At 37.1% G+C, this 14,103-nt stretch overlaps 1 protein-coding gene across 1 annotated transcript in view; it reads left to right on the top strand.

The window, feature by feature from the left end:
* PPP2R5A (protein phosphatase 2 regulatory subunit B'alpha) overlaps positions 1-14,103 on the top strand; it is a 46,588-nt gene extending 32,485 nt beyond the window's left edge. The window contains exons 5-13 of the mRNA XM_059835901.1: positions 156-286; positions 499-558; positions 1,777-1,885; positions 4,310-4,363; positions 8,392-8,442; positions 9,431-9,550; positions 9,628-9,755; positions 11,971-12,072; positions 12,873-14,103. Of these exons, the coding sequence (XP_059691884.1) occupies positions 156-286; positions 499-558; positions 1,777-1,885; positions 4,310-4,363; positions 8,392-8,442; positions 9,431-9,550; positions 9,628-9,755; positions 11,971-12,072; positions 12,873-13,005 (888 nt within the window). The 3' untranslated portion in view covers positions 13,006-14,103. The remainder of the gene's footprint in view (positions 1-155; positions 287-498; positions 559-1,776; positions 1,886-4,309; positions 4,364-8,391; positions 8,443-9,430; positions 9,551-9,627; positions 9,756-11,970; positions 12,073-12,872) is intronic.

Raw genomic sequence — 14,103 nt, 5'->3', positions numbered from 1 at the left:
AAAATACAATATTGACATACAAACAAAATTTTTGGTGAAACTGATTCTAATTTTTCTAATGTAAACTTGTAAATTAAAAATAAAACTCAAATCATTTAGTAATGTAGCAAAATTTAAGTCTTTCAAAGTAACACATTTCAATTTAATTTTTAAAGTTATTGGAGCTCTTTGATAGTGAAGACCCACGAGAACGTGATTTCCTAAAGACAGTTCTTCATCGAATTTATGGAAAATTCCTTGGTTTAAGAGCATTCATCAGGAAACAAATTAACAACATTTTCCTCAGGTATGCTGTGTATATGTGTGCGTGTGACTAGGCTGAGGAATATTTTTATCTTGCCTTCATGGTCTGGGTCTGCAATGATTTATTCTTGAAATAAAAGACCTGGTTTTGGTCTGTGACCTGGCTTTCAAATATTTGAAGCTTATTAAAGGTAATTTCTTTGGAATCTCTGATCCTCTGTTTCAATTTTTGATGGTTGTCTTTTTTCGTAACAGGTTTATATATGAAACAGAGCACTTCAATGGTGTTGCTGAACTCCTTGAGATATTAGGAAGGTAAGTTTGATCCCATACAGAAAAAATATAAAATGTTATTGTGGGTGTTTGCTTCAGCTTTCTTGCTTTGGGAATGGAGGTGGGGGAAGAGAATTATTACAGTAACAAGTGATGAAGTGCAGTCACTGATATAATCTAATACTGTCTGGGTTACCATGTGAATATCAAATTAGGATATAGAGTATAAATTATTTGGTGCAAGTTTTAAAGATGACTGGAAAAATATTTCTCAAGGGTCCTTGTTTGTCAGGAATATCTACTCTTGCTTATCTTGTATTTGATAGATGACTTGTTCTTTGATTCAGTAAATGAATGTTAACTTTACTCTCATGCTGAATGAAATGCTTTAATCTTCAGCAGGCTGGTTTTCTTTAAATTCTGTTCAGGAAAGCCTTGTTTAGTGTAAGGTTTTTAGTTATCTTTTTTGACATTATTTCACTAATTTAATTTTTAACTTTGAAGGTTTTTGTGGTAGTATTTTACTGTTTTTTCCACAACTGTCACGTATATTTCACAGTAGAAAATTTTATGAATATTACTGGTCTAACTGAAAATACAAACATTGTGAAACTATTGTGGAACAAGTTTTCATGAAAACCAAGTGAAAGGGATACCATTATTTTCTCAGGTTTATTTAAAATGTAGGGGGAGGGGGAACTCCAGCCTCTTCCTGAAAGACTTTTGTCTGTCCTACAACTCATCAGCTCTTAAAAATTAGATTACTGAATCAATGAGACAACTTTTTAACTTTGTTTTTGGAGGGAAAGGTTGTTCAACAATCTCAAAACAAGTGTTCAAACTGCACTGTTAATAGTTAAAAAATGTGTGCTATTTTCTTCTCTGCAAGTTGCTAGTGATTGTGGGTGAAATAGATCAGCTTCCTGATGCATCTGTCTAAGCTTTACAATTTGGCAGCAAGACTTACTGTGTACATGATTTTACTTAATGGAGGTCACTATAAAAATACTCCAGCTCATTAGATGAGTATTATTTGACTTGTACTATGGTTCTCTGGTATTCCTACCAAGAGTCTAAACTCGCATGATACCAACACTTTAAAGGTTGTACATATGTAGAGCTATTTCATGGCTTCAGAATAGTCAGGTTTAGAAATTGAATCAGAAATGGAGTGTCTCTTGAATTTGCAGAAATTCTTGACTTGCTAGGAAAAAAAATATTTTTTTAATAAAAATAAATCCTGCTTATTCATGTTTTCAGTATTATCAATGGTTTTGCACTGCCACTGAAAGCAGAACACAAACAGTTCCTTATGAAAGTTCTGATTCCCATGCATACTGCAAAGGGATTAGCTTTGTTTCATGCACAGGTAAGCTTTTGCCTATTTTTAAGAGTGGTGGGGGTTTTTTGTATTTGCATTTGAAACAAATGAAATTTAAAGCAGTATGTGTTGTAATATCAATATTCCAAAATATTTGCAAATTCAGTCAGTTTTTTTAAAGATCTTGCAGATCTTATGTCTAAATGTTAACTTTGAGATACTATTTAGCATATATTAAGTGAAAGAATATAACAGCGAGTCAAAGTCATGTCAACTGAAGTGGGAAGCATTTTTGCTTGCTAGCCTTGTCACACTTTAAGCTTCATTTAATCCCAGGACCTTGTTCTGTTATCACTTCCTTTATGTAACCTAAATGCCGTGTATAAAGAACCTTGAATATGGCCAGGTACTTACTTCAGAAGCTTTTTTATTTCTAAAACCATTCCAGTGACGGGGAGGGGAGGAGAATGTTGGATATAAATAGTAGCTCTCTGGATCAGTTAGAAATTATGTAGATCCATGACACGCTGTCAGAATGCTTTAGTTCTTCATTTGACTTCCATTCTTACACTTTGCACAGATGTTCAGCGTTTTATTTGAGGAATAATGTATATCCTTTCCAGACATATGGCACTTGAGTATTGAATACATTTGATGCAAACTTGCAAGTAATTCTTCTGTGGCTAATTAAAAACTTGCTTTGTTAACTTAGCTCACCAGTACAGCTCCTTACAGACTAAAGATACAAGGAAATGAGTTTCTAATTGAAGTGAAATTATTATGACTATATAGCCTACAAACAGGATCAAGTCAAGAACTCGGATAATTCCTAATTCTCATATAGTTTTAATTTAATTAAATCACTTGTCTCTGTGGTTTATTCCTATGCAATAGGCTGCTCCATGGCGTAAGTCAGTGATATGAAAGGGACCAGCCACTTGCCAAAGGTATTCTCACTGGTAGATCAGTACAGCAAGCTATCCTTTTTTTCTATGATATGTTTAATCCGGTTCATCAGTACCTGAAAGGATCCTATTAATTCAGCTGTACTGTGTACCTGAAAGTAGCATTTGGTTTGCTGACCAGGCTACTCATCTATCCCTTCATAAACCACTAGTGTCATGTGCAGTTTCAGCACTGTGTGTTTCTGGTTTCGTATTATCCTGAAGGTATAAACAAGCATTAAATCTGCTTTGCAATCAAGAGTGGCCTAGTTGCTTTGTTGCTACAGTACAAGTTTAGCCTACCCTGAAAAGTTAAAGCCTTAAAGCTGAATTAAGTTTCAGTCTTTTTTCTTTGAACAATAAAACATTACTGTACAATATACATATAATGGGATTTTATGAGATTAATGTGTGACTTTTTTTTTTAATCTACATGTATACATCCTTAGCCTAAGGGTGAAAGAAATAAATTAGACTTGTAATTACAGCATTGTAATTATCTGCTTTAGGATAACAAAGTTAAAAAAAAAAAAAAGGAAAGGTAATGCTTGAATTCAAGCATCTTAAGTATTGAAGTGTACATGTAATGCATGTAAATAATTTTTTGTTTGCTTTATATCGTGAGATGAAAAATAATGTGACTTCTTAAGATCAGTCTTAATGGAATCTCGGCTTGTAACTACTTTAGTAATAGGATTATTGTATGGTTTCTGTACTGTGCAGAGGTATGGTGGTTTAGTTATTAACTATGTGCTAAGTAACTAAACAGTAAGTAATTATACAACATATAATATCACACTTTGGCCTGAGAAGACCCCTGGACAGAAATGACTAGAAGCTGGGAGAGCATGCTGGTGACTTAATCGCATTATGCTTCTCCCACTTCATACGCTCTCCCGCAGGCATTTGTTGTTGGCCGTTGCTGGGGACAGGATACCCAGCTGGACAGATGCTGCCTGATCTCTTGTGGCCATGTAATATGTGAAAATTCTTTCACCTGTAATCTTACCACTGAATGTTGTGTGCTGCAGATGTCTAGTACTTAAGCAGTGTCTGCTCAGTCAAACCCATTTTAAAACTTTTTTTGATTGAAAGTATCACCTTTTTTTACCCCAGTACAGATGTTTGAAAATGATAGATTTGTAATTCTGTGATTCTGTGATAGATTTGTAATGTTAATACAGGAATTGATGTTGAGAAAAATCTGTCTGGATACTGGATCTGAGTTAGGGAAATATCTGTCAAGCTTAAAAGTAATTTTCTTCTAGGATGAAAAAAACAATATTTTTGGTATGCAGGGAGTTTTTGTAAGATAGAGCAGGCCTGTATATCTCGCTGCTTTAATTGCTGTTTTGTTTAGTTTGGAGGAATTTAAAATGGCTGTGTAGGGGTGTTGTCATCGTTCCCTCCTCCCTCACCCCCACCCCCCCCAGTCTAAAGTGCTTCCATTATAAGTTGTGATACTTAGTTATGCTGCAATGTCTAAACTGTCTGTTTAAACTAAATAATCATATGACTTACATTCTAGCTCGCCTATTGTGTTGTACAGTTCCTGGAAAAAGATACAACTTTAACAGAGCCTGTAAGTGTTTTTCAGTTGAATGTTTTTCTGTTTTTAATTTCAACTAAATATTTAAGTGTAACTTGTTAGAATTGTATAGCAGTGTTATCTTAATGATCCACAGGTGTTTTTTTTTGGGGGGGGGAAATAAAATTAAATCTAGAACAGTTGTTAAGAAAATTCTGGGTTTGGAAGGGCAGTCATCTCTTGGCCTGTGACCGAGATAGAGCACAAATTTAAATAAAAGTTTGAACCACTGATATTATGCAAATTACCTCATATGAGAAAGCATGTAACAACTCTATTCCATCCTGGTAAGAACTAACATTTCGATATTTTTGGTGCTGATGGCTTGTGCCTAGCCACTGCATAAAGTTGAAATATTTTAGGGAATAAACAATCCCAAAATAAAAGTTGGAAAGAATAACAACACTTTATTTAGACAGAAAGAACTCTGAAATTGCAAATGCGATGTTTGATCTGTCTCTTCAGTTCCTGGGGTGCCTCTTGGCAGTTATAATACAGGTGCTTCAGGCATCAGTGGCTTTTGCCAGACTGAATCTCCCATGATACGTATTGACAGCTCAGCTAAAAAGGGGTTTGCAGTGCTTCATGCAAGGTTTTTGGCAATGCCCATAAAGAAGAATGCAGGCTTAGGGCAGTGTAGCAGCTCGTGGGGACACAGACTGAGGACAGACCAGCTAGAACAGAAACTGGTTTTGGTTGGCCAATCAGAAATCTTTCTGTTAGGGGTATGTTGATATTTAAATACTTAACCCTTTTTGTGACAGAAAAATGAAAAGCTTATGCAAAATCTATATTTTTCTATAAAGAGAAAAGATAAACAGCTTTGTGGAAACAATGTAGATCTTCACCAGTCTTTCAGTGGATGTTTGTTTTCTGCATAGCCATTTAAGCATCGATGTTCCTCATCAGAAGACAAGTTATTCTGTAGGTGGTGGAAGGTGGTAGACCTGACTGTCTATAAACTTGGCTTGTCTGCTTGAAGCATCTTCCTTCCCCCTGTACTGCAGTGTTGCCAGCTACACTGGTCAATAAGCTTATTTTGTTGGATAGGGCGAGGAGAAAAGAATTGCTTAAGCCAAGTGATAAAACAATCCAGGCATTTTGACAGTTAAAGTTGACATGTGAGCACAAAATGTGTAGTATTAGATAAAAACCTGCAAGACTGAATGAAGTGGCAACGTGACAAAGTCAGAACTTCCTGATACGAATTTACAGAACTGTGATGCAGGATCCAAGCCCAAACTTTGAAGCGAGAGGGTAGGGCTTTTTGAAGTAGGAGTGCCATACTGCAATTCTGAGACTTCATCTGGACTGCAGTATATACAATTCTGGTTGCCTCTTAATCAGTAAAAATGAATTTAGAATGGAGAATTTACAAGAACTCACTGCAGAGTCGCTGCCTGTGCTTGCTTTGGTCATTACTCTGAGTATATTGTAAAATTGGCTTTATAAAGGAGTAAAAGTAAGATGATAAGTGAAGCTTTAAGAAACTTTCTGAAATGCTTGAGAAGTAGATGTTAAAATTTGGGGCAACTGATGAGATAGCATTTGGAATTTTTTTTGGCTTTAGGTCAAGTAATTTTTTAAGAACTCCATCAGAAGGCTGTCTTCACGGGTACCTTACCGTTATTTTTCTGGCAGGAATTGTCACTCAGGGTCAGTTTAGAGGACATTCAATCCAAGCTCTTGTAACTACAGTACTCTGCCTTAGGTCAGTCCTGATGTTTGCGAAGCTGACAGGAAGAGTTTGTTACCTAACCCTGCTAAGTGCAGTGGCCTTTACATTGAAGAAATAAGGCTAAACATGCAGTCCTTGTACATAAGTTTTCTAGCAGGTGCCTACTGTTGTAAGTCACTTTATGGGACTTTTGTAGCTCAGGGAGAATTACTAATCTTAAAAGTTTTGTGTAGTAAGAGCAGCAGGATTTCAGATCTGCATTCACGTTGAATATTTCTTTGAATAAAATCCTTGAACATAAATATGCATGTATCAGCTTTTTAATATGAAAGCATAGTCAAGCTGCAAACTGATACTCTCTCTGAGGAGCAAAGAATAGGTATCTTGTTGATGTTTGCACTGCTATACTCAGAACATGTTACTTCTTTACCAAGCTGAGAATATGAGTCTGTGTAGCAAAGTGTATTCAACACACTTACAATAACAAGTGCTGGAAACTGGACTCTTCCAGCTAACTCAATTTTATGCTTTCGAGACCAGTAAATTCATGCTCCAATTAGGGGTGATGGTAGGTTCTCAGAGCTTTTCCTTGGCAAATGTGCTTGTCTGAGATTTTTTGGCTTACTTGTATTGTGCTGGGGGAAGGGAAGGTGTCAGCAGAATGAGCTATTGTACCTGTAAATGCTCGGGCTTGTTCTTTAAAAATGGAAAATCTCAATAGTGTATAATGGAGTCATTCAGTTATGAGCAAATTAACAGAAAATGGCCCTAGATTTAAATGTATTTACACAGACTACTTAAATTGTGAATCTAGAGAAGTAAGTGTAATCAATTCATGCAAGTCTGACTCCTTGAGTGTGGAGAAGTGGATGAGTAAAGGACTGCTGGATCAGGTAACTGCAGTGAAATGGGGGAGCTCAAAATTTCTCCTCCCCCCTCACCATGCCATCTGCCCCAGCTCTTCTGCTGTGTCTGTGGAGGCAGCAAGGAGGCCAGGTCAGTACTGGCTGATCAGGGAGGGAGCTCTGCCTCTGTGGGCCAGGCGGCAAAGGTGTCACCTGTGTGGGCTGATCCAGGCCTCCTGCTCCCTCATCAGGTGTCAGATGATGGCATTTGTATTTGTTGTCTGTAGCTTTCAGCCAGCTAGGTAGAACTGCATGGTGGAGGCTCTATAAGGAATGTCTTCTTTCCTTGTAACTGGCTTTCTTTTTGTGAATTTGAGCATAGGACTTTACCAGCTGCCTGAGGTTTCTGCATTTGCTCAGTGTCATTTGAAGTGACATTCAGTTTTGTAGTAGCAGGATATTTGTGTATCCTAGGATGAAGACTTGTGGGCACTTAAAATCATGTTAACTTTTTCTCTGGAAAGTCACTTCTGATATAGTACACATAACTGTGAATAGAACAGCCAGCTGGGAAGCTGGGGGGAAAAAAATCAACATGGCAAAAATAAAATATGGGAAATATTCAAACAGTTAAGTAAGTTTTACAGTTGGGTATGATCATTTAAGTGGTGTTGTATCATAAAAATAGAGGTCCTTTCCTCAGAATGGAAGTTTATAAGGCTCTGAGAATGTTTCTGCTTCCAAAACATAGTTAGAGGGGTTTTTTTAGCCAGCATTAATTCTGTAATTTAGATGCCATGTCAAATGTTTGTACCTAGGAAACAGGCCTTCATCCTTTGTTCATTGTGTGCTCCCCACCCCCCCTTCCTCTTCAGGGCCGTACTTTCAAATTAAGTTTGGCTGAAGTTTTTTTCCAGTCTTGTGTAAGATAGTTTCCAGTGTAGATACCGGAATATATTTTCTCTCTAAGTTCATATCTTTTTTTAGTTTCCAGTCTTTAACATTTCAAATTCTAGAAGAAAAAAGGGAAGTGGTGGAGGCCAGGAATCCTCCATGTAGCCCTGTTTGTGCAGTCAGCGTATACCGCTTGCTCTTGGGCTTCAAGGCTTGATGCCAAGACAGGTGCTCCCTGAAGTATGGCTGAGTAGAAGACAAAAATAATTCTGGGAAATCCAGTAATGGGGAGTTAACTTAATTTTGTGATGCTTGGATGTTATCAGCATCCTATCAGTTAATGTATGTACTGGGATGGGAGCAGAGTGTGAACGGATAATCAAAGACTTGTGAAGTGATAAGTGTCTAAATTACTCTGATAACCTAAACAAGATTTAATATTTAAATGAGACAGCGCTGTATTTCTTTTTGGTGGAACTACATTTAGCTGTATTGTTTTCATTGAACCTCTGGATAAGGAAAAGCAAACTATTACTTTTTTTTAATCTTATCAAATATGCAATAGAAACCTGTTCTGCTTTAACTTGTTTGTATTTTTAATATAGGTAATCAGAGGACTGCTCAAATTTTGGCCAAAAACCTGCAGTCAGAAAGAGGTCGGTTTTGTCTTGTGTCTGGCATCTGCTGTGATGCAAAATCTAGTGTGGCGGGTTCATTTACCTTACCTCTGCTGTGCTTTTCAAGAGATCTTGCAGAAAACTTGCAGTTATTGAAGCTTCTTGAGGCACTCATCTGTCATGCAACTCAATGCAATTGTTTTGTATGTCTGTTCTTACTATGGTGTTACTATGTTAAAACTATATTAAAAGTTGCATTACAATTAAGATACTGTATAGAGAAACAATTTTCTGAGGTGAGAAGTATTTTAATAGATATATACCAGGTTGGAGGTAGTCATCTGCAATGTGACACACACTTAGCATTTGAGATAGCAAGTGAGTGCCTGGCAAAGCATATGTATTCTTTTTCTGTAGTATAAAAATAACTTTAAATGGTCTTGGGAAATTAATTTTTTCTGGTTTCTTCTATGTAGTTAAAATGAGTTTAAAAATCAGGAGTTTGATTTATGCCACCAGATCCCACCCCCAACAGCTCTTTAAAAAAGTGGGGTCCCTTAACACTGTTGTCCCTGTTTGCGTGAGTGGTGTTAAATTTTTCTGTGCCACCTACCTAGTGTTCTGCTGGTTGTAATTTAAAACAGGAATTAACTATTTATTACTTCAAAAGCTACTTTAGAGATCTCAGATAATGGTAACCTCTGCAGCCATTCTTAAAGAAGTAAAATGTTCTAGCGGGTTTTTAACTGTAAAAAACCATATTCTGCAGAAGCAGTTCTGTGAAGTGTTTAGAGCAATTACACAAAAGAAGAAGTCAAAGATGAGAGCTGTAACCTGGTAGCTGAACATGATGATTGACTTCTTTCAGGCTGCAAAAAACCTGTGGATGTCTAATGCATTGTGATTACATACAGTGTTCTTTGCAGGATTCATGTCTAATGCATAAACTGTATTTGTTTTATATTGCCATTGTAAACAGAAACAAACAATTCTCATGCTTTTTGATACATTTCTTTTACACAAACAGGTAATGTTTTTAGGTGAAATTGAAGAAATCTTAGATGTAATAGAACCGACGCAATTCAAAAAAATAGAAGAGCCTTTATTTAAGCAAATATCCAAGTGTGTGTCAAGTTCACATTTTCAGGTAAAAAAAAAAAGTGTAAAAAAATAACTTGTAGTCATTTATTTTGTGGTTGTTGACCCCTAAACTTTGTGTTTCAGGTTGCAGAAAGAGCTTTGTACTTCTGGAATAATGAATATATTCTTAGCCTGATTGAGGAGAACATTGATAAAATTCTACCAATTATGTTTGGCAGTTTATACAAGATCTCCAAAGAACACTGGAATCCGTATGTAATGTTTAACTTTATAGTATCATAAATAAATTGTCCACTGTTTCAGGTTCAGATCATAAGCTTGTAAATTTGATTTCATTTTTACTTAAATCAGATGAAATCAATGAGATTATGGGTGCTAAAATGGACATCATTTTCAGCTTTATCATGCTTCCACTGTTCTGCATTGTTATGATGGAGAACTTGAATTTATTGAAAAAGCATGAGGAAATTGGATGATGGTCTTGATACTGTAATCACATTTGATCTTGGCTGTTAGTTAAAAACACACAATAAAACTACTTAGACCAAAGCAGTTGCCAAGGGATGCTTCTGCTATATTTATGCTTTGCTGTCCTTTCTTACTTCAGACGAACAAAATTCTGTCAGTGTCTTCATACGTAGTTATTGCTGCCCAGTGAGATTAGGAAGGGGAAAGATACTTTCAGAGAAGAGCAGTTGCCTACCACTATAAAGTATGGTAGGAATGAGAAATGAATGACTACTTCATTTTATATTTAATGCCACGGGTTAAATGTTAGTGGGTTTGTATCACGTTTGAAAGAAGCAGTAATTACATTGAAATACTAAAAAGCAAAGTTTGCTTGTGTCCAGCATCCTGAATTGAGTTGCAAGTCAATTTGTAGCATGTAAAGCTCATACAGCCAAAAGCCAGGGTAGGCAGGAGCTTCCCACAACTTTGAAGTTAAATCAGATGTCCTGTTTTAAGCCCTTAGAGGCTCTGAAATTATTCTGAATTTATCTCGGTGGTGTGTCTAGTTGCAAATGTATCAGCTGAGACTGAATATAAACTTTGGAGAACTAGTTCTTAGAGCATTAATAGTACTTAGGACCTCAATAAATTTGAAGGATGTCCCTCTTTCCCTAGCTGCGGACAGAAGTTGCTCTTCATGAAGGAAGTGAAAGACACAGGATAACTATGTACCTTGAGGACCAGGAAGTTTGAGGAAGAAAGTCTAACCTTTTGGTTTTAATCTGTTTTGGAGGGCAGAGTAACGTGCTTATATCTATCTAGCTGTCTGATATGGACTTAACTACTCGCTCAAAATCCAGCTTTTCCTCTCAGAAAACCAAAACCCCAAATAAGCTTTTGTTTTCAAATCACATAAAAGCCAGTGTTCCAAAAAAAAAAAAAACCAAAAAACCTAGGAGCATAGACAGGATAAGCGTACTGTGCATTTTGAATGAGCGTGGAGCCTCTGATGAATAGTTGGGAGATTTCCTAGTGCCACTATGGGCAGAGTGTACTGAAAAGGCAAACCCGGTCCTTTGGTTACTTCCTTAGATTTTTCTTTCACTCATTTTTCAAGGTCACAAGACTGCATGGCACCCCTGCTCTACAACCTTACAATCAATACTGCTGTGTGAAGGTGAACTGCTAGTGAGGGGAAAGATGGGGAAGACAGTTTACCTACTTTTTTTTTATTAGTGATAAGCTTAATGATAGGCACCTTTTTAATGTTTAATTTTACTGCTATTTTTGCATTTCTGTCTGTAATTAATAGTGAGTTTAAAGGAGATGAACACCAGAATACTTAAGATAATTTATTGAAATATGAATGCCTTCATAAAAAGAAGCGTAATACCTAACATGGAAATATGGAGAGCCCCGTAAAACATAACCAGTATTGCTCAAGCTGGTTAGTTTCGTAAAGAAACCAAGGTACCAGAAACCATTATCTGATGTTCTCAATTCAGCTCTCTAATGGGGCATATGCAGTAAAACTATCTGCTGCCCAGAAACGCTTCCAGTAGAGCTTCTAGTAGCTGTATTAAACCACGTGCCTGTGGTTCCTCTGCCACATTCTTTTGCCCAGTTTTGAAGCTATTAGCCGGAAGTTTATTTTTCTAGACTCTCGTATTTCCTTACTCAAATATTACAAAACTGTTGTTAAAACTCAGTTTATTAAACGTTAACATAACTGAATGGCTTTATAGTACAGCCACAGTACCAATAATTATATCCTATGTATAGTAATTACAAGAGTCAGGAATTTAAGGTTAAACAGCCATTTCAAAAAAAGTTTAAATATGCACTTTACTAATTTACAGAGGAAATTATAGTAAAGGATTTTGTTTCGGAAACTCACTGACCTTACAGTATTATCTTAAATAAGAAACTCAGAGTCCAAAAAAGATACTCAGTAAAGAAGTGTTCCATTTAATTTTGTGTTGAGTAATTCTAATGGTTGTGTTCCTTCTGTTCTAGAACTATTGTGGCACTGGTATATAACGTGCTGAAAACCCTGATGGAAATGAATGGCAAGCTTTTTGATGAACTTACAAGCTCATATAAAGCAGAAAGGCAAAGGTACTGATTTTCCTTCCAAATGCACGTTGATGAATACATACTTAGAATGTACCAGCTGAAAAGAAACAGCACTTAACTGTTGTGGCTATGGGATTCTGTAGAACTGCTCATCAAATACTTGCTGCTGGGTGTCGCTTGAGTAAGAAGCACCCACGCAGGGCTGTGTCAGTGGTGTGGAGGGAGCTGAAGCCCTGGGGAGGCGGCAGGAAGGCCCCAGTTTCCCGTCCTGCCTGGGCAGGGAGCGCTCTGTCTCCTCTGTGGGGAAAACTGGGCTCAGCTGCTGCTGCGAGGGGCAGCCTGGTGCTGGCTCCTCTGCTTCAGGGGGTGTTGCCTGAAGAAAGCTGAGCTGGAGAATACTTCATAGCTCAGCTAAAACCTCTCTCTTATCCTACTAACCTACTAAACAGTACTGTTGGAGTAAGGGGGGCAGGGCGTATGTTATCCTGGGCCATCTGAGACCACATGCTAAGTGTCCTTTCAGTAGCTGTGCTTTTCTCTCCCGAAGACGCTTAGTCTCTTTGTTTGCATGTGATGAAGAACCTCCTTAAAACTGCAGTCACCTGTGCAAAACCCCACTACAGCAGTTGTCTGAGTTTGTTGGAGCAAAGCTACTGTTTTACTGCTAACTGTTACCAATTTGTACACTTGCTTTTTAATAGAGGAAACTGTAATTGCCTCAAAATAGCTTTGGAGAAAAACTTACAAGAGGAATTACTAGATGTAAATCACAGTTGTTAAGTAACTGTGTCTCTAGGTTGCACTTAAAACATCCGAAATTGACACTTCACTCTTTTCTACAGAGAGAAAAAGAAGGAATTGGAACGTGAAGAGTTGTGGAGAAAGCTAGAGGAGTTAAAGCTCAAGAAGGCTATGGCAGAAAAGCAGAACAGCACTCACAATGTGCTAAATGCACACAATACAAGTGCCAAATAAAAGAAATGACCACCTCTACTCGGCAGACATACTTTTTTGTACCCTTTTGAAATATATAAGGATTTGCAAAAGAAACCTCATCAGTATAATAGAAACAGCCAATTTTTTTCTCTGGCAAATGTAAAGATTTGAATTTAAATACAGCAGTTAAGTGATGTCATTACCACAGCATATTGTAAATTTGTCTAATTATTGATATACTGTCACTTCCAGCGTTTCATAGAACTGAAATATCATCCTAATGAGTGAAATAATTATGGGAGTGGTGAGAATTATGACTTGAATTTTTGATTGTGTTGCACATAGGTGGTATAGTTTGCTATGTACATTTTTTCCTTGTTTTATATGTGCTTTTCACATTGCTGCATACTTTGGTTAAGATTATAGAAAAGGCTTCTAGTTGTGCTGTATTTTCTCAAATAAAACCAAGGTACATTACCATAACTCAAGATATTTGGTATGTGCCCCTTACAGCACTGAAAGGAACTCGGATACAGTGCTGTCCTTGAATTCCTGATCAGATTTAGATTTAGATAATGCTCACATGAGAATGAGGCAAAGTAAGGGGAGAAAGTCAGCTTGAACAGGTTGGGGTGGTCCATGTGTCTGACCTACCCCTTGGTGAGTGCTGCTACCCCATTCTTGCTGCCTCTTGATCCTGGGCTACTTAGATATTTCCTCCTGCTACAGCTGAGGATGGAGCTTCCTCCAGTGAGCCCATCAATGATGTTCCTTATCAGCCCAAGGACTCCCTGTGGAGTAGTCCAGGTCTCCTAGAGACTACCTTGGAGGTTTCTGCATTAGTTTTAGCATCCCATAGACTGAAAAATGAGACCAAAATTGGGATTACTTTTTTTTTCAGTAAGGAGGGAAGGATGTCAATAAATAGTTCCTTGTTTTATTTAAAGAAAATGCAGTCTGTTTCTTAAAGGTGGAAAGTTGACAATAGAAGTCTTGTCTGTTTACTTGATCAAGTATTTTTCACATCTTTTATCAGAGTACCATTCCAATCTCTTAAATTGCAGTTGTGTGGAAAACTTTTGTAATGAAAGATCTTTGGGGAATTAAGCAGCATTCAATAAAGTCTTTATGTTTGTA

The sequence above is a fragment of the Gavia stellata genome, chromosome 2, assembly GCF_030936135.1.
Source record: "Gavia stellata isolate bGavSte3 chromosome 2, bGavSte3.hap2, whole genome shotgun sequence".
NCBI lineage: Eukaryota > Metazoa > Chordata > Aves > Gaviiformes > Gaviidae > Gavia > Gavia stellata.
This window is presented reverse-complemented; position numbering and strand designations above follow the sequence as displayed.